Source organism: Mustelus asterias, chromosome 14 (assembly GCF_964213995.1).
Source record: "Mustelus asterias chromosome 14, sMusAst1.hap1.1, whole genome shotgun sequence".
Lineage (NCBI taxonomy): Eukaryota > Metazoa > Chordata > Chondrichthyes > Carcharhiniformes > Triakidae > Mustelus > Mustelus asterias.
The window spans coordinates 3,123,233-3,148,614 of NC_135814.1; the positions used below are offsets into that span (position 1 = coordinate 3,123,233).

Below are 25,382 nucleotides of genomic sequence, written 5' to 3' on the forward strand. Positions count from 1 at the left end.
TCCCCATCCAAACCCCTTACCCTAGGGATATTCCAATCGATGTTTAGGAAATTAAAGTCCTCCATCATTATAACCCTGTTATTACTACATCTCTCCAGGATCTGTTTCCCTATCTGCGCCTCAACAGCCCTGTTACTATTGGGCGGCCTATAGAAAACACCCAGCAAAGTTATCGACCCCTTCCCGTTCCGAACTTCCACCCACAGAGACTCCGTAGACAATCCCTCCACGGCATCCACCTTCTCTACAGCTGTGACACTATCCCTGATCAGCAGTGCCACTCCCCTCCCTCTTCTGCCTCCCTCTCTGTCCTTTCTGAAACATCTGAAACCCGGCACCTGAAGTATCCAGTCCTGTCCCTGTCCCCAAGTCTCCGTAATGGCCACCACATCACATTTCCAAGCATCGATCCACACTCTAAGCTCATCCACTTTATTTACTACACTCCTGGCATTAAAATAGACACATCTCAAACCATTTGTCTGAGCTCTCCCCTTCTCCATCACCCGTCTATTCTCCCTCTTATGCTGTCTACAATCCCTCTCTATTTGTGGGCTTCCCTCCTCGCTCCCAGTCACCTCATCTCGATTCCCTCCCCCCAACCTTTCTAGTTTAAAGTCTCTCCAGTAGCCTTAGCCAACCTTCCTGCCAGGATATTGGTCCCCCTGGGATTCAAGTGCCACCCGTCTTTTTTATACCGGTCACACCTGCCCCTAATGATCCAGGAACCCGAATCCCTGCCCCCTGCTCCAGTCCCTCAGCCACGCATTCATCCTCCACCTCTCTCCATTCCTGCTCTCACTTTCCCGTGGCACAGGCAGTAATCCTGAGATTACTACCTTTGCATTCCTCCTTCTCAACTGTCTACCTAACTCCCTATATTCTCTTTTCATGACCCCTTCCCTCTTCCTACCTATGTCAGCGGTACCAATATGTACCACGACCTCTGGCCCCTCTCCCTCCCCCCTCAGGATTTCTGGGACGCGACCAGAGACATCCCAGATTCCGGCACCAGGGAGGCAGATCACCATCCAAGACTCCCGTCTGCCTCCGCAAAAATGTCTGTCCGACCCCCTTACTGTTGAGTCCCCGATTGATACTGCCTTCCTCCTCCTTTCTTGCATGCTATTCAGACAAAGCATACCGTACATAGGGAAGGTATAGAGAGAGTGCAGAAAGTAGTGTTAGCGACATACCTAGTGTGTAGAGAAAGATCAACTTAATGCAAGGTAGATCCATTCAAAAGAAGCTGCCCTTGAGTCGGTTGGTACATGTCCTCAGACTTTTGTATCTTTTTCCCGATGGAAGAAAGTGGAAGAGAGAATGTCCAGCGTACACAGGGTCCTTAATTATGCTGCTACTTTCCTGAGGCAATGGGAATTGTAGAAAGTGTCAATAGATAGACAGTGTCAATGGTTTGAGCGATAGACTCGACTTTGTTCATGGCCCTTTGTTGTTTATTGCGGTCTTGGACAGAGCAGGAGTCATACTCTGCTGTGATACAACCGGAAAGAATGTTTTCTATGGTGCATCTGTATAAGTTGGTGCCAACTGCCATCAGACTTTTGAATGGACCTACCTTGCATTAAATTGATCTTTCTCTACATACTAGCGATGACACTAGCAGACATGCCAAATTTCCTTAGCCTCCTGAGAAAGTAGAGGCGTTGGTGGGCTTTCTTAACTATAGTGTCCGCATGGAGGGACCAGGACAGGTTGTTGATGATCTGGACAACTAAAAACTTGAAGCTCTTGATCATTTCCACTTCGTCCCTGTTGATGTAGACAGGGGCATTTCTCCACTACGCTTCCTGAAGTCGATGACAATCTCCTTCATTTTATTGACATTGAGGGCAAGATTATTATCATCGCATCAGTTCACCAGATTCTCTATCTCTTTCCTGTACTTCGTCTCATCATTGTTTGACATCTGACCCACTACGGTGGTGTCATTAGCAAACTTGAAAATCGAGTTGGAGAGGAATTTGGCCACACAGTCATAGGTGTATAAGGAGTATAGTAAGGGGCTGAGGACTTTTGGGGCACCGATGTTGAGGATGATTGTGGAGGAGGTGCTGTTGTCTATCCTTACTGACCTTGATCCCTGTCCAGTGATGCTGGTTGGAATCTTGCATGCTTTTTTGTGAAATTACAGAATCGGCCTGGGCTGGCTGTTCTCTGTGTATATTCACAGATGAAGAATGAGATATTGGGACATCTATTTCAGCTATACCCCCACAAGATGCCTTGCTCATTGGACAAAGGAGATGGCGGAGAAGGCAAACTTGTGGGGGGAAAATGGCCCAAGAGTTAGTTCCCTAAACATCAGAATTTCTCCATGGCCCACTGGTGAAAGGATTGGGAAGCAATTGGTGACTACTGATGCCAGGGTATTGTGGCCTGAGATCAAGACACAGTTACATGGGTTGGGTAGGGTTAATAGGCTGTGGGAGGTACTCCTTTAATTTGGAACACTTCCTGTCTCTGTGTAACAACTTCTGCAAACACAGGAACAGTGAGCAATACCTGATGGGATTGTTGTTCAGAAGACTTTCACTTTCAGCAAAACCCTCATCGCTGTCACAGCACCAAGTAGAAGGTAGGAAGCTGAGTTTGTGGTGGCATACACAGCAGATGCACACACCACCGAGATAAGGAGACTCTGTCTTCCCCCGTGCAACTGTACAGAAACAGCACAGCAAAGAGTCGTTCAGTGTGGGTGGAGGATTTGGCCGAGAACCACAGACTACAACTCAGACAACCGACAATTTAACAGAGACAGAGAGAGACAGGAAATCAAATACAGACAGAAAGACAGAGAGGAGCAACAACCCGACACAGAGGAGACAGACAGACAATCCGACACAGAGACACAGGCAATCAGATAGAGGCAGACACAGACAGACGGACAATAAAACACAGACAATCAGACAGAGAGACAGACTCAGAGAGAGAGAGAGAGCGATATTCTCTAATCTGGGAATAAGTCCTGTGGTGGAGGCAGGAATGAGGAGTGTTTATCCCTGTGCAGGCCGATGGGAATCCACGCCATATCTTCCATCCCCAGCAGAATTAAGTTTGATTTGATTTGATTTATCACTGTCACGTGTATTAGTATACATTGAAAAGTATTGTTTCTTGTGCACTATACAGACAAAGCATAAAGAAGGAAAGGAGAGGGAGCAGAATGTAGTGTTACAGTCATGGCTAGTGTGTAGAGGAAGATCAACTTAATATATACGATAGGCCCATTCAAAAGTCTGATGGCAGTAGGGAGGTAACTGTCTTTGAGTTGGTTGGTACGTGACCTCAGAATTTTGTATCATTTTCCCAATGGAAGAAGGTGGAAGAGAGAATGTCCGGGGTGTGTGGGGTCCTTGGTTATGCTGGCTGCTTTTCCCGAGGCAGCGGGAAGTGTAGACAGCTATTAATTATGAATCCAGAATTTGCGCCATCTTCTGTGGCGGAGTGGGTTTGATGGCACACATCCCATTGTCATTTCTGGGTGCCATATTAAAAGGCACTCAACATCACTGACCCATCATTGAAGAAAGAGGATGGACTTCCAGAAACACTCTGAGGCTGGAAAATGAAACTCTGTGAAGACATGGAGCAATCATTTTGGAAAGTCTATTTTTTCAGGACTGTAACTCTCGATAGCATCGAAAATACAAACACAACCATGATGTTTTTTTAAATTCACGGTGGGTGCTCGTGTAGGTAAAACATAGAAGACAGATGTGATGCAGCAATTAGCCTCAAGAACATTGCTAATTACTCACAACCATAGTAAATTGTTACTTTTCTATTTGTATAAAAATTTGTAGGGATGATATCGGAATAAAGTGGAAGACACGGAGGCTGGAAGATCCACCTGATAAACACTCCCCCCACCCACTGCTGTGGTGTTCCAGGTCACTGGCAGCCTCCATCCCAAACTCCAGAGGAAACCCTGGGACTTCTTCAGGTAAGATTTCACTTTTGCACGCCACGTTGCTCCAGGACATGTTCTGGACTGGTGTAATTTCTGCTTGCGAAGAATTAGGCATGGGGGGAAGATCCTGGTCCGGCCTTCATCTGTACCCCATTAGCGACATGCAAATCAGATAACACACAGCCTCCAATGGGATTTCCAGTCTGGCAAGGCAGGCAGCATCAGAAGGTCCACTGTAATTTCATGCTAGCGTGAACCCGATTTTTGGGCCTCCCACCGAACTCTGTCCCCCCCTCCACCTGCCATTGATTCCAACGGCAGTGGCATGAGAATTCTGCCCATAGAGTTGGACAGTCAGACAGAGACGGTTGACAATTGAACAAAAGGACAAAAAGATGGAGACAGAGAACCAGAATGAATCAGATTCAGGCTTTGATTTTGAATGCCTTTACTTGACTTTAATAGAGTTATAATGGGCTCTGAATGATTGCAGTAATTTTACCTTCCTGCAAATAAATTAGAAAAAAAGACTTGAATTTAGAAAGCACCTTTCATAACCTCAAGGATTTCTGAAGATATTTTATATTTATTCCAGGGATGTGAACATCACTGGCTAAACCAGTATTTGTTCCATCTCTAGTCGTCCTTGAGAAGGTGATGGTGAGCCGCCTTCTGCAATCTTGTGGTGTAGGTACACCCACAATGATGCTAGGGAGTGGCTTCCAGGATTTATATCCAGTGACAATGAAGGAACAGCTGATATGGTTCCAAGTTAGGATGGTGTGTTGCTTGGAGAGGCAGTTGCTGATGTTTGTGACCCCAGGTATCTGCTGCATTTGTCTTGGTAGGTGGTAGAGTTTACAGGTTTTGAAGATATTGTTTGAGGATCCTCAGTGCAGCTTGTAGATGGCACACAATGCTCCCATTGTACATCAGTGGTGAAGGGTGTCGATGTTTCTGATCATGTGAAAAACTGCTTTACAATGAAGTATGTTAGTCACTGTTATGATGTACAAAACGCAACAGCCAATTCAGATAATCTATTTTCATGATGTTAAGTGAGGGATAAATATTGGCCAGAATAATGGAGAGAACTCACTTGCCTTTCTTTGAAACAGTGGCTGTATGTTCTCTTATCCCCACTCGAAGGGACAGATGGGGCATCTGTTTACTGTCTCATCTGAAAGAGATATCATTCTCTCAGTACCTGCACTGAGGAGGTCAGTCTGGATTATGGATTCAATTCTCTGGGGTGAGATTTGAACCTTCAACCCTCTGACTTCGGGGTGAGAGTGCAACCACTTGGGGAAGGGGGTAAAATCAGAGGGGAGGATACAGGATTCCACACCAATACTAACACCAGCATTGAATTCCACATCATCGAGTTACATTGGGTGCATAGCCCAGAAACACGCCATTCATCCCAAAGGATAAATGTCTCTGTTTACTCTCTAACCAAGCTGCCCCTCACCTTCCTTCATCTTCACCCATTTCTTTATTCTTTCATTCCTTTCTCCCTCATCCGTTTATCTCAGTTCCACTTAAATGTATCAATGTTATTCACTTTAACAGCTTTCTGGAGTAGAAAGTTCCACATTCTTACCACTCTCCAGGTAAAGAGGTTTCTCCTGAATTCCCTATTAAATTTATTAGTGACTATCTCATACTGAAGGTCCCAAGCTCTGGATGCCGTACGAGTGGAAACAGTTTTATTTATGTGTAACTTATCAAATATCTTTTATCATTTTAAAGATCTCTATCAGGTCACCTCCCTATTTTCTTTTTTCCCAGCCTGTTCAATCTCTCAGTCTGATCGTATTATTGCAAATCTTTTTTGAATCTTCTCTATTGCCTCGGCATCCTTTTTATAATATGGAGTCTTGAACTGTTTACAATGATCTGTGTGTGGTCTCACCAAGGTTCTATACAAGTTTAAAATAACATTTGAAACCTATGGCTCCAAAAATGAATCCAATGTTTTGTTTGCTTTTTATGGCCTCATTAAACGGTGCCATGACTCCTTAGTGATTTGTGTATCGATACCCTGGATCCTTCAACCCCATTTAGTCATTTATTTGCGATGAAGGAATATTATTTAAATGGAGAAAAATTACATCGTGCGACTGTGCAGAGGGACCTGGGGGTCCTTGTGCACGAATCGCAAAAACTCAGTCTGCAGGTGCAGCAGGTGATCAAGAAGGCGAATGGAATGTTGGCCTTTATCGCGAGGGGGATAGAATATAAAAGCAGGGAGGTCTTGCTGCAACTATACAAGGCACTGGTGAGGCCGCAACTGGAGTACTGTGTGCAGTTTTGGTCCCCTTATTTGCGAAAGGATATATTGGCCTTGGAGGGAGTGTAGAGAAGGTTCACCAGGTTGATGCCGGCGATGAGGGGTGTAGCTTATGAGGAGAGATTAAACAGATTGGGTCTGTACTCGTTGGAGTTTAGAAGGATGAGGGGTGATCTTATAGAGACATATAAGATAATGAAGGAGCTGGATAGGGTAGAGGTAGAGAGATTCTTTCCACTTAGAAGGGAAACCAGAACTACAGGGCACAGCCTCAAAATAAGTGGGGACCGGTTCAGGACAGAGTTGAGGGGGAACTTCTTCTCCCAGAGGGTAGTGAATCTCTGGAATTCTCTGCCCATTGAAGTGGTGGAGGTTACCTCGTTGAATATGTTTAAATCATGGGTAGATAGATTTCTGATCGATAAGGGAATTAGGGGATGTGGGGAGCAGGTGGGTAAGTGGAACTGATTCGCCTCAAATCAGCCATGATCTTGTTGAATGGCGGGGCAGTCTCGAGGGGCTAGATGGCCTACTCCTGCTCCTATTTCTTATGTTCTTATAAGTGTATCCTCCTTACTCTCCTACTCACTTTATACCAAATTAAAGTTCATTTGCCAATTACATATCCATTCTGCAAGTTTATTAATACATTCTTGTATTTTGTCATATTCGACTTTCTGTTAATTATATCCGCTGATTTGGTATAACAACCATGATCAATGTTGACATTGAGATCTGCACCAGTATAAAGATTGAGTGCAGCACTGGTCTCAGGTTTAGTATTGAGTCTGATATTGACACAGAGAGAGAATCAATTTGCCTTTAAAAAGAAAGATTACAACTTTAGGTTCAGTGAGTACGGCCTGGAGGCTTCACACCATCAGAATATAAAATGAGCAACCAGAAATTCCTCTTTATAAAGCTGACTGTCCATATTGTGAAAGAGGTATGAGGAAGCAAAGAAACATGAAAACCAGAAGCAGGAACAGGCCATTCGGCCCTTCGAGCTTGCTCGGCCATTCATTTTGATAATTGCTGATCATCGAATTCAACATCCTGATCCCCCCTTCCCCCATATCCCTTGATCCCTTTAGCCCCAAGAGCTATATCTAATTTCTTCTTGAAATCAGACAAAGTTTTGGCCAAAACTACATTCTGTGGCAGTGAATTCCACACATTCACCACCCCCTGGGTGAAGAAGTTTCTCCTCACCTCAGTTCTGAAAGGTTAAAAGTTTAAATTTTATTTATTAGTGTCACAAGTAGGCTCACATTAACACTGCAATGAAGTTACTGTGAAAAGCCCCTAGTCATAGAGTCATAGAGGTTTACAGCATGGAAAAAGGCCCTTCAGCCCAACTTGTCCATGTCGCCCTTTTTTTTAAACACTTAATCTCGTCCTAATTGCCTGCGTTTGGCCCATATCCCTCTTTACCCATCTTACCCATGTAACTGTCTAAATGCTTTTTAAAAGACAAAATTGTACCCGCCTCTACTATTACCTCTGACAGCTTGTTCCAGACACTCACCACCCTCTGTGTGAAAAAATTGCCCCTCTGGACCCTTTTGTATCTCTCCCCTCTCTCCTTAAACCTATGCCCTCTAGTTTTAGACTCCCCTATCTTTGGAGAAAGATATTGACTATCTCATCTATGTCCCTCATTATTTTATAGACCTCTATAAGATCACCCCTCAGCCTCCTATGCTCCAGAGAAAAAAGTCCCAGTCTATCCACCCTCTCCTTATAACTCAAACCATCAAGTCCAGGTAGCATCCTAGTAAATCTCTTCTGCACTCTTTCTAGTTTAATAATATCCTTTCTATAATAGGGTGACCAGAACTGTACACAGTATTCAAATGTGGCCTTACCAATGTCTTGTACAACTTCAACAAGACGTCCCAACTCCTGCATTCAATGTTCTGACCAATGAAACCAAGCATGCCGAATGCCTTCTTCACCACACTGTCCACATGTGACTCCACTTTCAAGGAGCTGTGAACATGTACCCCGAGATCTCTTTGTTCTGTAACTCTCCCCAGTGCCCTACCATTAACTGAGTTAGTCCTGCCCTGGTTCAATCTACCAAAATGCATCACCTCACATTTGTCTAAATTAAACTCCATCTGCCATTCGTCAGCCCTCTGGCCCAATTGATCAAGATCCCATTGCAATCTGAGATAACCTTCTTCACTATCCACTATGTCACCAATCTTGGTGTCATCTGCAAACTTACTAACCATGCCTTCTATATTCTCATCCAAATCATTGATATAAATGACAAATAACAGTGGACCCACCACCAATCCCTGAGGCACACCGCTGGACACATGTCTCGAGTTCGTGAAACAAATTTTGTATCCAGTTGGCTACTCACCCTGGATCCCGTGAGATTTAACCTTATGCAACAACCTACCATGCGGTACCTTGTCAAAGGCCTTGCTAAAGTCCATGTAGACAACATCAACTGCACTGCCCTCATCTATCTTCTTAATTACCCATTCAAAAAACTCAATCAAATTTGTGAGACATGATTTTCCACTCACAAAGCCATGCTGACTGTCTCTAATCAGTCCTTGCGTCTCTAAATGCCTGTAGATCCTGTCTCTCAAAATACCTTCAAACAACTTACCCACCACAGATGTGAGGCTCACCGGCCTGTCGTTCCCAGGCTTTTCCCTGCAGCCCTTTTTAAACAAAGGCACAACATTTGCCACTCTCCAATCTTCAGGCATTAGTCACCACACTCCAGCACCTGTTCAGGTACACTGAGGGAGAATTTTGCATGTCCAATGCACCTCACCTGTCTTTTGGATTGTGGGAGGAAACTGGAGTACCCAAAGGAAACCCATGCAAACACAGGGAGAACGTGCAGACTCCGCACAGACAGTGACCCAAGGCTGGAATCGAACCCGGGTCCCTGGCGCTGTGAGGCAGCAGTGCCAACTGCTGTGCCATCATGCTACCCCTTGTCCTCAAACTATGACCCCCGAGTTCTGGACTCCCCCACCATTGGGAATATTCTTTCTGAATCTACCCTGTTCAACCCTGTTAGAATTTTATAAGTTTCTAAACTCTTCTAAACTCCAATGAGTATAATCCTAACCGACTTAGTTTCTCCTCATTTGACAGACCTGCCATCTCAGGAATCAGCCCGGTACACCTTTGCTGTGCTCCCTCTATAGCAAGGACATCCTTCCTCAGATAAGGACACTAAAACTGCTCACAATACTCCAGATGAGGCCTCACCAATGCCCTACAATTTAGAATTCCCCTGCAATTATTTTGGGTCAATTGCTGAGAGACCTTATCACTCTCTACCTCATCCATGTACAGGATACTGTGTCAGGCACCCTTGAACAAGGAAAGCAAGGGCCCCAGTGGTCCCATTAAACCTCATTACAATTACCACGTGTGAGGGTGCAGGGTCCAAGTGGACAGAATTGCGATGCAATCTACTTGATTTTCTGAAGGCGCTGGAGCTAGGAAGTGAGCTTTGTTTTATTGGACGTCTGGCAGCAAAAGGTGACAATGCCGTGAGGAGATCAAGGAACATTCAAAGTAAGTAAATAAGCAGAAACTGTTTCAAGTGGCAAGACGGTCAGTGAGCAGAGGACACAGATTTAAGGTACCAAAAGAGAAAATGCTGGAAAATCTCAGCAGGTCTGGCAGCATCTGTAAGGAGAGAAAAGAGCTGATGTTTCGAGTCTAGATGACCCTTTGACAAAGCTTTGACAAAGGGTCATCTGGATTCGAAACGTCAGCTGTTTTCTCTCCTTACAGATGCTGCCAGACCTGCCAAGATTTTCCAACATTTTCTCTTTTGGTTTCAGATTCCAGCATCCGCAGTAATTTGCTTTTATACAGATTTAAGGTAATTGGCAAAAAAACAGGAGGGAGTTGAAGAGAATGTATTTTCTCAGCGAGATATGAAGATCTATTAAGTGTATGTTTAGTTATCCAACTCAATAACAGATCAGTCCTTCGCTGCAGGTTACGAAGGGTTCTGCTGAGCAGAATGGCAGGAGACACTGATATTCAGCTCCTAAAGGTGATCAAAGATCTTCAAGGTAAGACAATTTAATTCACAATCCTCCCACCTTTTCAACTTTTACCCCAGTCGTGTCTGTGTGAGATCTATTAACACTCACTGACCTAGAGTCATAGAGTCAAACAGCGCAGAAAAGGCCCTCTGGCCCATGGAGTCTGCATCAGCAATAACTACTCATTTAAATATTTTATAAAGGTTATAAAGTTTCCAGCCTCCACTACCTTCCCAGGCAGTACATTCCAGATTGCCACCACCCTCTGAGGGAAAAAATGTTTTCTCAAATTCCCTCTGAATCTCCTGTCCCTTACCCTAAAACTATGCCCCCTTGTGATTGATCCCTCAACCAAGGCAAATAGCTGCTCCCTGCTCACCCTGTCCATACCGATGACGTCTTTGTGTGAGACCCATTAACACTCATTGACCTGATGGGCTCAATTTTCCCGGCCCGCTGCACTGCTCGAGTAGTGCAGTGGGCCAGGATTCACGATTGGTGTCCAGCCGGTCACGACTTTCCTGGGCCATTTTTAATGGCATTATCAGTCTCACACTGGAAATCAATGGCTAGCACTGCTGCCTCACAGCACCAGGGGCCCGGGTTCGATTCCCAGCTTGGGTCACTGTCTGTGTGGAGTTTGCAAATTCTCCCTTTGTCTGCATAGGTTTCCTCCGCGTGCTCCCGTTTCCTCCACAGTCCGAAGATGTGCGTGCGGGTTAGGTTCATTAGCCCTGCTAGATTGACCCTAGTGGCAGGGGAATTAGCAAAGTAAATATGTGGGGTTACAAGAATAGGGCCTGGGTGGGATTGTGGTCGGTGCAAACTCGATGGGCCGAATGGCCTCCTTCTGCACTGTAGGGATTCTATGATCTACTCACAGACCGGCACGTGTGCAGTGGCCTGCTCAGCACATTGATGCTGGCCACTCAGTGGATTTACGCCCCACCCCCTTTTTTATATTCCTGCGTGGCACATGGGCGTTGCTGGCTGGCCACCATTAATTGCCTAGTTGCCCTTAGAGGGCAGTTGAGAGTCAACCAGATGGCTGTGGATCTGAAACCACATGTAGGCCAGACCAGGTAAGGACAGCAGATTTGCTTCCCTAAAAGACATTATTGAACCCAAATGGATTTTTCCGACAATGGTTTCATGGTCACCAGTAGATTTTTAATTCCAGATATTTTTGATTGAATTCAAATTTCACCATCTGCTGTGGCGGGATTTGAAACCGGGTCCCCAGAACATTAGCTGAGTTTCTGGATTAATAGTCTAGCAATAATTCCACTTGGCCATTGTCTCCCCTAACCAGCTTGAATCCCTGGGTGAAACACAGAGTGCTGAAAATTCACCTGACTAGGTACACGCAAAAAACATAGGGAAAATCTCTCATTTTCCCGCCTGTTGGGCACTTAGTTTTTTTGGGGGGAAAATCGCCCCCTTTGTGTCTGTGTGAGATCCTTTAACACTCACTGACCCTGTCCTATTTCACAGATTCAATCCAAGAGCTTTGCAAAGAGCAGGAGAGGAATCAGCTGCCCATCACTGATGTCAGCCCTGTTCTCTATAAGTTGTGCATGAAGCTAGAATACCTTTTACAGGTAGGAGATCTCACTCTGCAATTTCATCCACAGCTCAAACCAGTTTTCAATTGTATCTTTTCTGTCTATGACATCTCAAATATCAGGGTGAGGGCTACTAGTGCTGGCAAATGGAAAGTATTAGTATCTAATTATCATTCTATCTTCCTGCCTTTAATCTCTGTCTTTATCTTCTTCTGCCTCTGTGTCTTCCTCTGTGTCTATCATGTTCAATCTCTACTTATTTTTAATTCCCACTATCTCTCTCCATCCATCAGTCTCTCTCTCTCTTCCTGTATCTGTCTACCTCACACTAGTTCTGTCTGTCTCCATTTGTACCTGTTTTTCAGATGAATTTATCCCTATTTTTCTCTCTCCCCAGTATGATCAGAAGGAGAGGAAAACTATTTTCGGGAGTCAGAAGGATTATTGGGATTATATCTGTGTTGTCCTGAATAACCACAAGTGTGGAACAAATGCGTTGAAATTTATTAACAACACAATAAGGGTACGTGCTGATGGAATGGGCTTCATTGAAACTGTGCAGTTATAGTTTTCTAACTGGGAACACTCCAAGTTTTAAACTTTCACAAAAATATACAGCAAGCCAAACTGTCCATCACACATGCTGTACTGCAACCTGCTTGCATCATCATTATGGCCACCCACACCCAAACTGACCCTGCAATTAATGGGAGATGCTGCAAAGAAAATACGTGGTCAGTCAAAGTAACTCTGCTAAATTACGCCCCAAAGAACAATAATTGAGCAGGTTCCAGGAGAGCCCATTGAATGGAATCAATCATCCCGACTAACCCATTAATAACTCACAATTCTCTCCACTCATGACAACTGGATGACTCTGCGCAGCCAACTGGGGAGGGAACCTGGACTTTTGGCTCATTTACACATTGCCTTTCACACCTAATACATTACGGGAGGCCATATGCGTATTTTTGCACACTGAACCTTGGTGTAAGTAGCAGTTCTTGTGCACTAAGTAATGAGCCAATAACTTTCTCAATGCCCTCTCTCTCTCTTTCTCTTTGTGACCAACAGCTGAAGACCTCAGTGGGCAAAGGACGAGCCTTCATCCGATACTGTCTCGTCCAACAGCAATTGGCAGACTCACTGCAGCTCTGTTTCCTCAATCAAGACTTGGCCAGGTAAGGAAAAGATGACATTTACACACCTGGATGCGATTAGGTGGGAACGAAGAGATGGAGAGACAAATCATGGATTTAAAACAGAAATAAACCCTCTCCATCTTGTTGCACCTGATGTCCGACTGCAAATGAAGCTGAGTTTAATGTACCAAGTATTAGAAAATGCCTTACTGTCTCCATCCTCAATCCCTCACTGTCCCCAAGAAACAGATTATCTAGTTATTGCCACATTGCTGTTTCTGGGATCTTGCTGTGCATAACTTGGGTGCTGCGCTTCTTGGAATACCACAGTGTCTACACTTTAAAAATATTTCACTAGCTATTACAATGCTTTGTGACAGCTAGTGGTCATGAAAGGCGCTGTAGAAGTAGATGTCTTTCTTTTTCATGCCTTTAATTAAATTCAGACTCCTACCCATAATGCAATAAATGGTGCTGTGGGCAAGGATCTGTCAAAGTGCTGCCTGGAGAATGTCCCAGACAGATGAATCACTTCAGCTCAGGTGGGAGCTGGTGTACCCTCTGCCTCAGTGTCCACTTCTCTGGCTTTCCCTGTTGGCTCAATAGTTCTCCTCAAAGGATGTTATTGGAACTGCTGGTATCCTGGGAATTAAAGAGGGTGACAGCAATTGTGGCATGGGAACTGAGGAGCAGGCATAGGCCATTCAGCCCATCGAACCTGCTCTGCTGTTCAATACAATTATGGCTGATCATCCTCTTCATTGCCCTTTCCCCACACTATCCCAGCATCCCAGCATGTTATTGCTATTTTGCTATTTATTTTGCTATTTTGAATTCAGTCAATCTCTGTTTTAAACACTCAGTGACTGAACTTCTCTGGAGTCAAGAATTCCAAAGACTAACAATCCTCTGTGTAAAGAATTTCTCTGAATCTCAGTCCCCCAGCTTCCCCCATTGTTTTGAAGTAGTGCACTCTGGTTCTGGACTCCCCAACCAAGGGAAACATCTTATCTGTATCTAACCTGTCTATTTCTTCAGGTATTTTGTAGGTTTCAATAAGATTACCCCTCATTCTTCTAAATTCTCAAGAATACAGGCCCAGGTTCCCCAGTCTCCCTTCATAAGACAGTTCCACATTCCCCAGAACATGTCTGGTGAACTTTTGTTGCATTCCCTCTATGGCAATAATACCCTTCCTAAGATAAGGGGACCCCAAATCTGCACACAATACTCCAGGTGCGGTCTAACCAAGGTTATTTTGATATGATTTGGTTTATTATTGTCGCATGTATTAACATGCAGTGAAAAGTATTATTTCTTGCGCTATGCAGACAAAGCATACCATTCATAGAGAAGGAAATGAGAGAGTGCAGAATGTCGTGTTACAGTCATAGTTAGGGTGTAGAGAAAGATCAACTTAATGCAAGGTAGGTCCACTCAGAAGTCTGACAGCAGCAGGGAAGAATCTGTTCTTGAGTCGGTTGGTCCGTGATCTCAGACTTTTGTATCTTTTTCCTGACGGAAGAAGGTGGAAGAGAGAATGTCCGGGGTGCGTGGGGTCCTTAATTATGCTGGCTGCTTTGCCGAGGCAGCGGGAAGTGTAGACAGAGTCAATGGATGGGAGGTTGGTTTGAGTGATGGATTGGGCTACATTCATGACCTTTTGTAGTTCCTTGCAGTCTTAGGCAGAGCAGGAGCCATACCAAGCTGTGATACAACCAGAAAGAATGCTTTCTATGGTGCATCTGTAAAAATTGGTGAGAGTTGTAGCTGACATGCCAAATTTCCTTAGTCTTCTGAGAAAGTAGAGGTATTGGTGAAGCAAGACTTCACTACTCCTGTATTCAAATCATCTTGCGATAAAGGCTAAAATACCATTAGCCTTCCTAATTGTTGCTGTGCCTGCATGTTAGCTTTCAGTGATTTATTGGTGAGGACACCCAGGTTCCTTTGTGCACTGAGGCCTGAATTCTCTGGCCGTTCATGCCAGCAGGATTCTCTGGTCCCACTGCAGTGCACAGAGATTTGACCGAGCACCAAATTTTCCGTCCTCACCTACAGTGGTGGCAAGGCATGAATGGCTGGAGAATTCTGTTCCTACACTTTCTAATTTGTCAAATTGCCCATCTGTTCCTCCTACCAAGGTAGATAGCCTCCAGCACAGTGGTTAGCACTGCTGCCTCACAGCGCCAGGAACCTGGGTTCGATTCCCAGACTTAGGTCACTGTCTGTGCGGAGTCTGCACGTTCTCCTCATGTCTGCCTAGATTGCATCCTCTGGGTGCTCCTGTTTCCTCCCACAGTCTGAAAGACGGGCTGGTTAGATGCATTAGCCCTACTAAATTGTCCCTCAGTTATATCTGAACAAGCGCCGGAATGTGGCAACTTGGGGATTTTCACGGTAACTTCATTGCAGTGTTAATGTCAGCCTACTTGTGACATCAATAAATACATTTTATACTTTTCCACTTTATATTTCATCTGTCATGTTTGTGGCTCACGCGCTAAGTCTGTCCAAATCTTTTTGAAACTACATTACATCTTCCTCACAGCACATATTCCCATCAAGCTCTGTATTATCTGTGAACTTGATAAAATTACATTTGGTCCCCATCAAAATCATTGATAAAGGGTGAAATTCTTCATTCCCTCCTCACCAGGTTTTGCATGGCAGAGTGGGGCTCGCCATTGGCCACTGGCAGAATTTTCTGGTCCCGCCAAAGTTGACGGTGATTTACATTCCTCGCCAATGCTGACATTGGAAAACCTGTGGCAGAAGTTGATTTCAGCAGAAGCAGAAGATGTCACTGGCAGGAAGGGATGGAGAATTACGCTCACATTTTGTGAATAGCTGGGGCCTCAGGTACTGATGATCCTTGTGGTACCCCACTGGTCACAGCCTGCCAATGTGAGAATGACCCACTTATTCCGACTGTTTTCTGCCTGTTAACCAATCCTTAATCCATGCCAGTATATTATCTCCTATCTCATGTACTTTCATTATGCTAACGAACCTCCTGTGGGGGACTTTATCAAAAGCCTTCTGAAAATCCAAGTACATGACATCTTTAACTCTGCTTTAACAATTCTGCTTGTAACAACCTCAAAAACACCAACAGATTCATCAAACAATATTTCCCATTCATAAATATATGTTGATTATGCCCATCAGATCATTATTATCTGAATGTCCATTTATCACATCTTTTATAATAGATTCTAGCATTTTCCCTACTATTGATGTCAGGCTAACAGGCCTGTAGTTCCCTGTTTTCTCTCTCCCTCTCTTGTTAAACAGTGGGGTGACATTTGCTACCTTTGAATCTTCCAGAATCTATTGGATTTTGGAAGATGGTCACCAATGCATCCACCATCTCCACAGCAATCTCTTTTAACATTCTGGGTTGTAGAATATCGGGTTCCGGGATTCATCAATCTTCAGTTTCATTAATTTCTCCAATACACCTTCTTACTAATACAAATTTCCTTCAATTCCACATTTTCGCTAATCTCTTGGATCTCTAATTCTGGGAGATTTATTGTATCTTCCTCAGTGAAAATAGACACAAAATAATCATTTGCTATTCTGCCATTTCTCTCGTGATGGATTCTCCTGAAACCAAAAGAGAAAATACTGGAAAATCTCAGCAGGTCTGGCAGTGTCTGTAAAGAGAGAAAAGAACAGACGTTTCGAGTCCAGATGACCCTTTGTCAAAGCTCATGGATTCTCCTGACTCTGCCTGTAATGGACCCACATTTGCCTCAGTCAAATGCTTCCTTTTTAAAACATAAAAATTTATACAGTCTGTTATTCTGTTTTTTTGTTAATTTTACATTCATATCCTATTCTCCCTTTCTTTATCAGTTTGCTTTATTCTAAAAACCACCCAATCCTCAGGTGTACCACTATTTCTGGTAACTTTATAGGCCTTTTCTTTTGGATTTTATACAATCCTTAAATTCCTTTGTTAGGCACAGCTAACTGACTTTTCTTTTTGGGGTTTTCTGCTTGAAGTGCCTCACAGCGCCAGGGACCCGGGTTCAATTCTGGCCTCGGCTCACTGTGGAGTTTGCACATTCTCCCCGTGTCTGCGTGGGTTTCTTCCAGGTGCTCCAGTTTCCTCCCACAGTCCAAAGGGGTTAGGTGGATTGGCCATGGTAAATTGACCCTGATATCAGGGGAAAAGCAGGGTAAATATGTGGGGTTACGGGAATAGGGCCTGGGTGGAATTGTGGTTGGTGCAGACTTGATGGGCCGAATGGCTTTCTTCTGCACTGTAGGGATTCTAAACAATGTATGGTTGCTGTGAACTATGTAATAATTATTTAAAGACTATCCATTGCCTTTGTATCATATCTTTTAAAGTACTTTCCCATTCCACCTCAGCCAATTTGTCCCTCATACCATCATAATTTCCTTTGTTCAAATTTAGCATCCTGGCTTTAGATTGAGCTACCTCACTTTCAAACATAATGTAAAATTCTATCCTATTCTACTCAGATTATGGCGTTTTTCATATTTTTTTCCTTTCATTTCTGTGGGCGCCACCAACCATTAGGACTGAGCTGCGGTCAGGAGGGGATGGAGTTTGGGCAGTTTCAAGGAGTGGCGAGCCCCCTCATACAAGCGGCCAAATCTTTAAATGAAATGATTTATGGAAAGAGATGAGTAAATGTAGGATTATCCTAATCAGAGCAGAAAAGGTTAAGGAGGGATTTAATGGAGATGTTCAAAATCATGAATAGTTTTGCGAGAATGAATAAGGAGAAATTGTTTGCAGTGGCAGGCTGGTCAGTCACTGGTGAACACAGATTGAAGATAATCGGCTGTAGAACCAGAAGGGGATGGGAGAAGTTTTACACAGTGAGTCCTTGTGATCTGGAATGTGCTATTTGAAAAGACGATGGAAGCAGATTCAACAGGAACTTTCAAAATGGAAATGAAAACGAGCAGGGCTATGGAGAAAGAACAGGGTATAGATAAAGGTAGAAGGATCATAGAATCATAGAATTCCGACAGTGCAGAAGGACGCCATTCAGCCCATCGAGTCTGCACCATCTATAATCCCACCCAGGCCCTATTCCTAGAACCCCGCATATTTACCCTGTGAATCCCCCTCAATCTAGAGTCAATATTGCATGGCCAATCAACCTAACCCACACATCTTTGGACTGTGGGAGGAAACCGGAGCACCCGGAGGACACACGGGGAGAATGTGCAAACGCCACCCAGATAGTGACCTGAGTCTGGAATTGAACCCAGGTCCCTGGCGCTGTGAGGCAGCTGTGCTAACCACTGTGCCATCGTGCCACCCAAACCAGAGGATCGAGTACCAAAGGACACTGATTTAAGGTACTTGGCAAAAGAAGCAATGGTGACATGAGAAAAAAACTTGTATTGCAATAATTCTGTGATTCTATAGTGTAACTAACTGGGAATTATCGATGACTAGAAAATGAACTGAATGAGCCATAAAAATACTATGGCTACAAGAGCAGGCCAGAGGCCAGGAATCCTGCACCGATTAATCACCTCCTGGTACTTTTTTTTAAATTCATTCGTGGGACATGGGTGTTGCTGGATGGCCAGCATTTATTGCCCATCCCTAGTTGTCCTTGAGAAGGTAGTGGTGAGCTGCCTTCTTGAAATGTTGCAGTCCACATGCTGTGGCTTGGCCCAAAATGCCGTTAGGGATGGATTTCCAGGATTTTGACCCAGCGACTGCAAAGCAACGGCGATATATTTCCAAGTCAGGATGGTGAGTGGTGAGGGGAACTTGCAGGTGGTGGTATCCCCATGTATTTGCTGCCCTTGTCCTTCTAGATGGAAGTGATCATGGGTTTGGAAGGTGCTGTTTAAGGATCTTAGGTGAATTGCTGCAGTGCATCTTATAGATAGTACACACTGCTGCTACTGAGCGTTGGTGGTGGAGGGATTGGATGTTTGTGGATGTGGTGCCAGTCAAGCAGGCTGCTTTGTCCTGGATTGTGTCAAGCTTCTTGAGTGTTGTTGGAGCTGCACCATGCAGGGAAGTGGGGAGTATTCCATCACGTTCCTGACTTATGCCTTGTAGATGGTGGATAGGCTTTGGGGAGTCAGGAGGTTACTTGCCACAGTATTCTTAGCCTCTGACCTGCTCTTGCAGCCACTGTGCTTATGTGGCAAGTCCAACTGAGTTTCTGATCAACGGTAACCCCAAGGATGTTGACAGTGGGGGATTAAGTGATAGTAATATCGTGAATGTCAAGGGCAGTGGTTAGAGTGTCTCTTATTGGTGATGGTCACTGCCTGGCATTTGTGTGGCGCAAATGTTACTTGCTACTTGTCAGCCCAAGCCTGGATAGTGTCCAGATCTTGTTGCACTTGAACATAGAACATAGAACATTACAGCGCAGTACAGGCCCTTCGGCCCTCGATGTGCGCCGACCAGTGAAACCAATCTAAGGCCCATCTAACCTACACTATTCCAATATCATCCATATATTTATCCAATAACCATTTGAATTCTCTTAATGTTGACGAGTCCACTACTGCTGCAGGCAGGGCATTCCACGCCCTTACTACTCTCTCTGAGTAAAGAACCTACCTCTAACATCTGTCCTATATCTATCACCCCTCAATTTAAAGTTATGTCCCCTCGTGTTAGCCATCACCATCCGAGGAAAAAGGCTCTCACTATCCACCCTATCTAATCCTCTGATCATCTTGTATGCCTCTATTAAGTCACCTCTTAACCTTCTTCTCTCTAACGAAAACAACCTCAAGCCCCTCAGCCTTTCCTCATACGATTTTCCCACCATACCAGGCAACATCCTGGTAAATCTCCTCTGCACCCTTTCCAATGCTTCCACTTCCTTCCTGTAATGCGGTGACCAGAACTGTACGAAATACTCCAAGTGCGGCCGCAACAGAGTTTTGTACAGTTGCAACATGACCTCCTGGCTCGGAAACTCAATCCCTCTACCAATAAAAGCTAACACACCGTACACCTTCTTAACAACCCTATCAACCTGGGTGCCAACTTTCAGGGATCTATGCACATGCACCCAGATCCCTCTGTTCATCCACACTACCAAGTATCTTACCATTAGCCCAGTACTCTGTATTCCTGTTACTCCTTCCAAAGTGAATCACTTCGCACTTTTCCGCATTAAACTCCATTTGCTACCTCTCAGCCCAGCTCTGCAGCTTATCTATGTCCCTCTGTAACCTGCCACTTCCCTCCGCACTGTCTACAACTCCACCGACTTTAGTGTCATCTGCAAATTTACTAATCCATCCTTCTATGCCCTCATCCAGGTCATTAATAAAAATGACAAACAGCAGTGGCCCTAAAACAGATCCTTGCGGTACACCACTAGTACCTGAACTCCAGGGTGAATATTTCCCATCAACCACCACCCTCTGTTTTCTTACAGCTAGCCAATTCCTGATCCAAACCACCAAATCTCCCTCAATCCCATGTGTCCGTATTTTCTGCAAAAGCTTACTGTGGGGAACCTTATCAAATGCTTTGCTGAAATCCATATACACCACATCAACCGCTTTACCCTCATCCACCTCTTTGGTCACCTTCTCAAAGAACTCAGTAAGGTTTGTGAGGCACGACCTACCCTTCACAAGACCGTGCTGACTATCCCTAATCAAATTATTCCTTTCCAGGTGATTATAAATCCTATCTCTTATAATCCTTTCCAATACTTTGCCCACAACAGAAGTAAGGCTCACTGGTCTATAATTACCAGGGTTGTCCCTACTCCCCTTTTTGAACAAGGGGACAACATTTGCTATCCTCCAGTCTTCTGGCACTGTTCCAGTAGACAATGATGACCCAAAGATCAAAGCCAAAGGCTCTGCAATCTCCTCTCTAGCCTCCCAGAGAATCCTAGGATAAATCCCATCCGGCCCAGGGGACTTATCTATTTTCACACTTTCCAGAATTGCTAACACCCCCTCCTTATGAACCTCAATCCCATCCAGTCCAACCGCCTGCATCTCAGTACTCCCTTTGACACTGTCCCTCTCCAGTGTGAATACTGATGAAAAATATTCATTTAGTGCCTCTCCTATCTCTTCAGACTCCACGCACAACTTCCCACTCCTGTCCTTGACTGGCCCTAATCTTACCCTAGTCATTCTTTTACTCCTGACATACCTATAGAAAGCTTTAGGGTTTTCCTTGATCCTACCTGCCAAAGACTTCTCATGTCCCCTCCTGGCTCTTCTTAACTCTTTCAGTATCTGAGCAGTCGCAAATAATTCTGAATATTGTGCAATCGTCGGCAAACATTTCCACCTCTGACCGTATGACAGAGGGAAGGTCATTGATGAAGCAGCTGAAGATGGTTGGGCCTCGGACACTACCCTGAGGAACTCAAAGAACAAAGCACAAAGAAAATCTAAGCACAGGAACAGGTCCTTTGGCCCTCCAAGCCTGCGCTGATCACGTTGTCCTATCTGGACCAACCGCTTATGTCCCTCTATTCCCCATTTGTTCATATGCCGATCAAGATAAGTCTTAAATGTGGCTAAAGTAACTGCCTCAACCATCTCACTTAGCAGTGTATTCCAGGCCCCCACCACCCTCTGTGTAAAAAATCTCCCCCGCACATCTCCACTCAACCTTTCCCCCTTACCTTGAACTTCTGCCCCCTTGTAATTGTCATTTCTGCCCTGGGAAAAAGCTTTCAACTGTTCACCCTATCAATACCTCTCATAATTTTATAAACTTCTATTAGGTCGCCAGAGGGAACAATCCCAGTTTATTCAATCTCTCCTCATAGCTAATACCCTCCATACCAGGCAACATCCTGGTAAACCTTTTCTGCACTCTCTCCAAAGCGTCCACGTCCTTCTAATAGTGTAATTACCAGAATTGGACATAGTATTCCAAATGTGGCCTAACCAATGTTTTATACAACTGTAACATAATTTGCCAACTTTTATACTCGATGCCCCAGCCGATGAAGGCAAACATGCCATATGCTTTCTTCACCACCTTTTCCACCTGTGCTGCCACTTATAAGGATCGGTGGACCTGTACTCCCAGATCTTTCTGTGTGTCTATGCTCCTGATTGTTCAACCATTTATTTTATAGCTCCCACCTGAATTGGATCTACCAAAATGCATCACCTCACATTTGTCCAGATTAAATTCCATCTGCCATTTCTCCGCCCATTTTTCCAGCCTATCTCTATCCTGCTGTATTCTCTGACAATCTTCATCGCAATCTGCAACTCCCGCCAATCTTAGTATCATCTGCAAACTTGCTAATCAGACCAGCTATGTTTTCTTCTAAGACATTTATATATATTACAAACAACAGAGGTCCCAGCACTGATCCCTGCGGAACATCACTAGTTACAGACCTCCGTTCAGAAAAACACCCTTCCAACGCTACCCTCTGTCTTCTATGGCCAAGCCAGTTCTGAATCCATCTAGCCATCCATTTAATCTTTTGCACCAGCCTGCCATGAGGGACCTTGTCAAATGCTTTACTAAATCATGTAGACAACATCCACAGCCCTTCCCTTGTCAATCATTTTTTCACCCCCTCAAAAAACTCAGTTAAATTAGTGAGATGACCTCCCTTATACAAAACCATGTTGTCTATCGCTAACAAGACCATTTAGTTCAAAATGTGTATAGATCCTATTCCTAAGAATCTTCTCCAACAATTTCACTATCACTGACGTCAAGCTCACAGGCCTATAATTAACCGGGTTATCCTTGCTACCCTTCTTAAATAACGGGACAACATTGGCTATCCTCCAATCCCCTGGGACCTCACCAGTGGCCAATGAAGAAACAGAGATTTTGGTTAGAGGCCCAGCAATTTCATCTCTTGTCTCCCTCAGTAATCTGGAATAAATGTCATCTGGCCCTGGGGATTTGTCTACCTTAATACTTTTTAATTCACCTAACACTCCCTCCCTCGTAATGATGACTTGTTCTAAAGAGTTTGCACACCCCTCTGAGACACCATCAATCGATGTGTCCCTCTCCTTTGTGAATACCAGTGCAAAGTACTCAGTAAGGATCTCACCACTTCCTTTGATTCTATCAAAATTTCCCTCCTTTGTCCTTAAGTGGACCAACTCTTTCTCTAGCTACCCTCTTGTTCCTAACATATGTATAGCACTGTTGATGTCTCCTTCCATCACGTTACTGATGATCGAGAGTAGACTGATGGAGTAACTGGCCAGGTTGGATTTGTCTTGCATTTTGTGTACAGGACATTCCTGGACAATTTTTCACATTGTCGAGTAGATGCGAGTGTTGTAACTGTACTGGAAGAAATTTCCCAAAGCCTGTCCACCATCTACAAGACACAAATCTGGAATATAATGGAATACTATCCAGGATGAGTACATCTCCAACACCACTCAAGAAGCTTGACACCATCCAGGGAAAAGGAGCCTGCTTGATTGGGTCCCCAACAATCACTTAAAAGATTCACTCCCACACACAGTGGCAGTAACGTATACCATCTACAAGATGACTTGCAGCAACTCATCAAGGCTCCTTTAACAGTAACTTCCAAACACCTGAACTTATGTTCTGATTATATCTAATATCTAGAAGGACAAGGACAGCAGACACATAGGAGCCAAACCACTAGCAAGTTCTCCATCCTGCCTTGGAAATACCTCGCTGTTCCTTCCCTGTCGCTAAGGCAATATCCTGCAACTCCCACACAACAGCTTTGTGGGTGTACCTACACCATAGGAAAAGAACAGTTCAAGAAGGTGGTTCATTGTCGTCAGCAATGCTCACAACCTGTGAAAGAATTCATAAAGATGAGTAAGCTGGATAGGGTAATATTAGACACTATATGTGCAGGGCACCATTGAGGAAAGTTTTTCAGCCAAGCTGATGAAGATTAATTAGGATCAAATTTGTGAGGAACAGGCACCAAGACTGGCACACACTGATGGACAGGAGATATTGTCTTGCAAAAACTGTGCTGATCTGTCACATCATTACTCTAATATGCACTGCATTGACTGCTCTTTTACAGTGACTGGTATTATGCCAGGAACCCCTTCCTGTCTGAAAGGCTCAGATCTGACATCACAGAACAGTTGTACTCTCTGAACGGAATACATTTTGACCTAGCTTTGGAAACTGTTGACTTGGACACATCGTGGCCATTGGGCAGCTGGTAAGGAGACAGACAGAACCAGGGAATAGAAGATGTAGAAACTGGTTCCTTTGCCTTTCCATTGAAACCTCAACCAATAGGGTACAGTTCCGCATACTTGTCCTGGCGTGGCCATAAAGCCCGGGTGATTGAGCGCCAGCTCTCTAAGCACATTCAAAATATGATTCCAATGAATTTTTAAAAATTAATCAGCCTCTCACCCATTTCTGGCGAGAGGCTGACCGCACTGGAAATCCAGGTGTCGTGAAATCGCGATGATAGCAAAAACCAACACCACACTAGCCGCCTTACGCCGATTTTATGGCATTTTCCTGCCACAAAACAGGTGTAAAGCAGCGGTAAAATTCTGCCGACTGATGCTCACTGGGAGACAGTTCCACACACACAGACTCTCACTGGGATACAGTTCCACATACACTGACTCTCACTGGGATACAGTTCCACATACACTCTCTCTCACTGGGATACAGTTCCACACACACTGACTCTCACTGGGATACAGTTCCACACACACTGACTCTCACTGGGATACAGTTCCACACACACAGACTCTCACTTGGATACAGTTCCACACACACTCTCTCTCACTGGGATACAGTTCCACACACACTGACTCTCACTGGGATACAGTTCCACACACACTGACTCTCACTGCAATACAGTTCCATACACACTGGGGTTGCACGGTGGCACAGTGGTGAGCACTGCTGCCTCACAGCACCAGGGATCCAGGTTCGATTGCACCTTGGGTCACTGTCTGTGTGGAGTTTGCATATTCTCCCCATGTCTGCGTGAGTTTCCTCCAGGTGCAGTCCAAAAGACGTGCTGGTGCATTGGCCATGCTAAATTCTCCCTCAGTGTACGCGAACAACGTTGGAGTGTGGCAACTGGGGGATTTTCACAGTAACTTCATTGTAGTGTTAATATAAGCCGACTTGTGACACTAATAACTAAACTAAACTAAGCACTGACTCTGACCGGGGGACAGTGAATTAAATAAAGACTAGTATTTCTACGAGATCAGTTAAATCAGGCAAAAGATCCTGTGCCTTGGTTGACATAAAGCGCAATGTTTTGTGCCTCATGATATAAATTTGTTTGAAGGAGGTCATCTATCATTTTAAAAAGGGAAACAAAACCACACACACAGAGCAAACTGACATCATTAGTCACTTAGAAACTAGGGTACTGGAGATGAGCTGAAACAGAAAAGGGAATTGATAGCTCACTAAAATAGAACAGC

The 25,382-nt window shown here is 44.4% G+C and overlaps 1 protein-coding gene across 3 annotated transcripts in view; it reads left to right on the forward strand.

The window, feature by feature from the left end:
• The first annotated feature begins 2,499 nt into the window (after positions 1-2,499).
• Positions 2,500-25,382, forward strand: part of LOC144503442 (uncharacterized) — a 76,941-nt gene continuing 54,058 nt past the window's right edge. The window contains exons 1-7 of one of the 3 annotated variants that reach the window (XM_078227761.1): positions 2,500-2,599; positions 3,828-3,967; positions 10,218-10,294; positions 11,762-11,868; positions 12,230-12,355; positions 12,907-13,013; positions 23,996-24,139. In XM_078227761.1, the coding sequence (XP_078083887.1) occupies positions 10,243-10,294; positions 11,762-11,868; positions 12,230-12,355; positions 12,907-13,013; positions 23,996-24,139 (536 nt within the window). In that variant the 5' untranslated portion in view covers positions 2,500-2,599; positions 3,828-3,967; positions 10,218-10,242. Of the gene's footprint in view, positions 2,600-3,572; positions 3,705-3,827; positions 3,968-10,217; positions 10,295-11,761; positions 11,869-12,229; positions 12,356-12,906; positions 13,014-23,995; positions 24,140-25,382 lie in introns of those variants that run through there. The other 2 variants (XM_078227759.1, XM_078227760.1) reach the window with 2 other exon arrangements.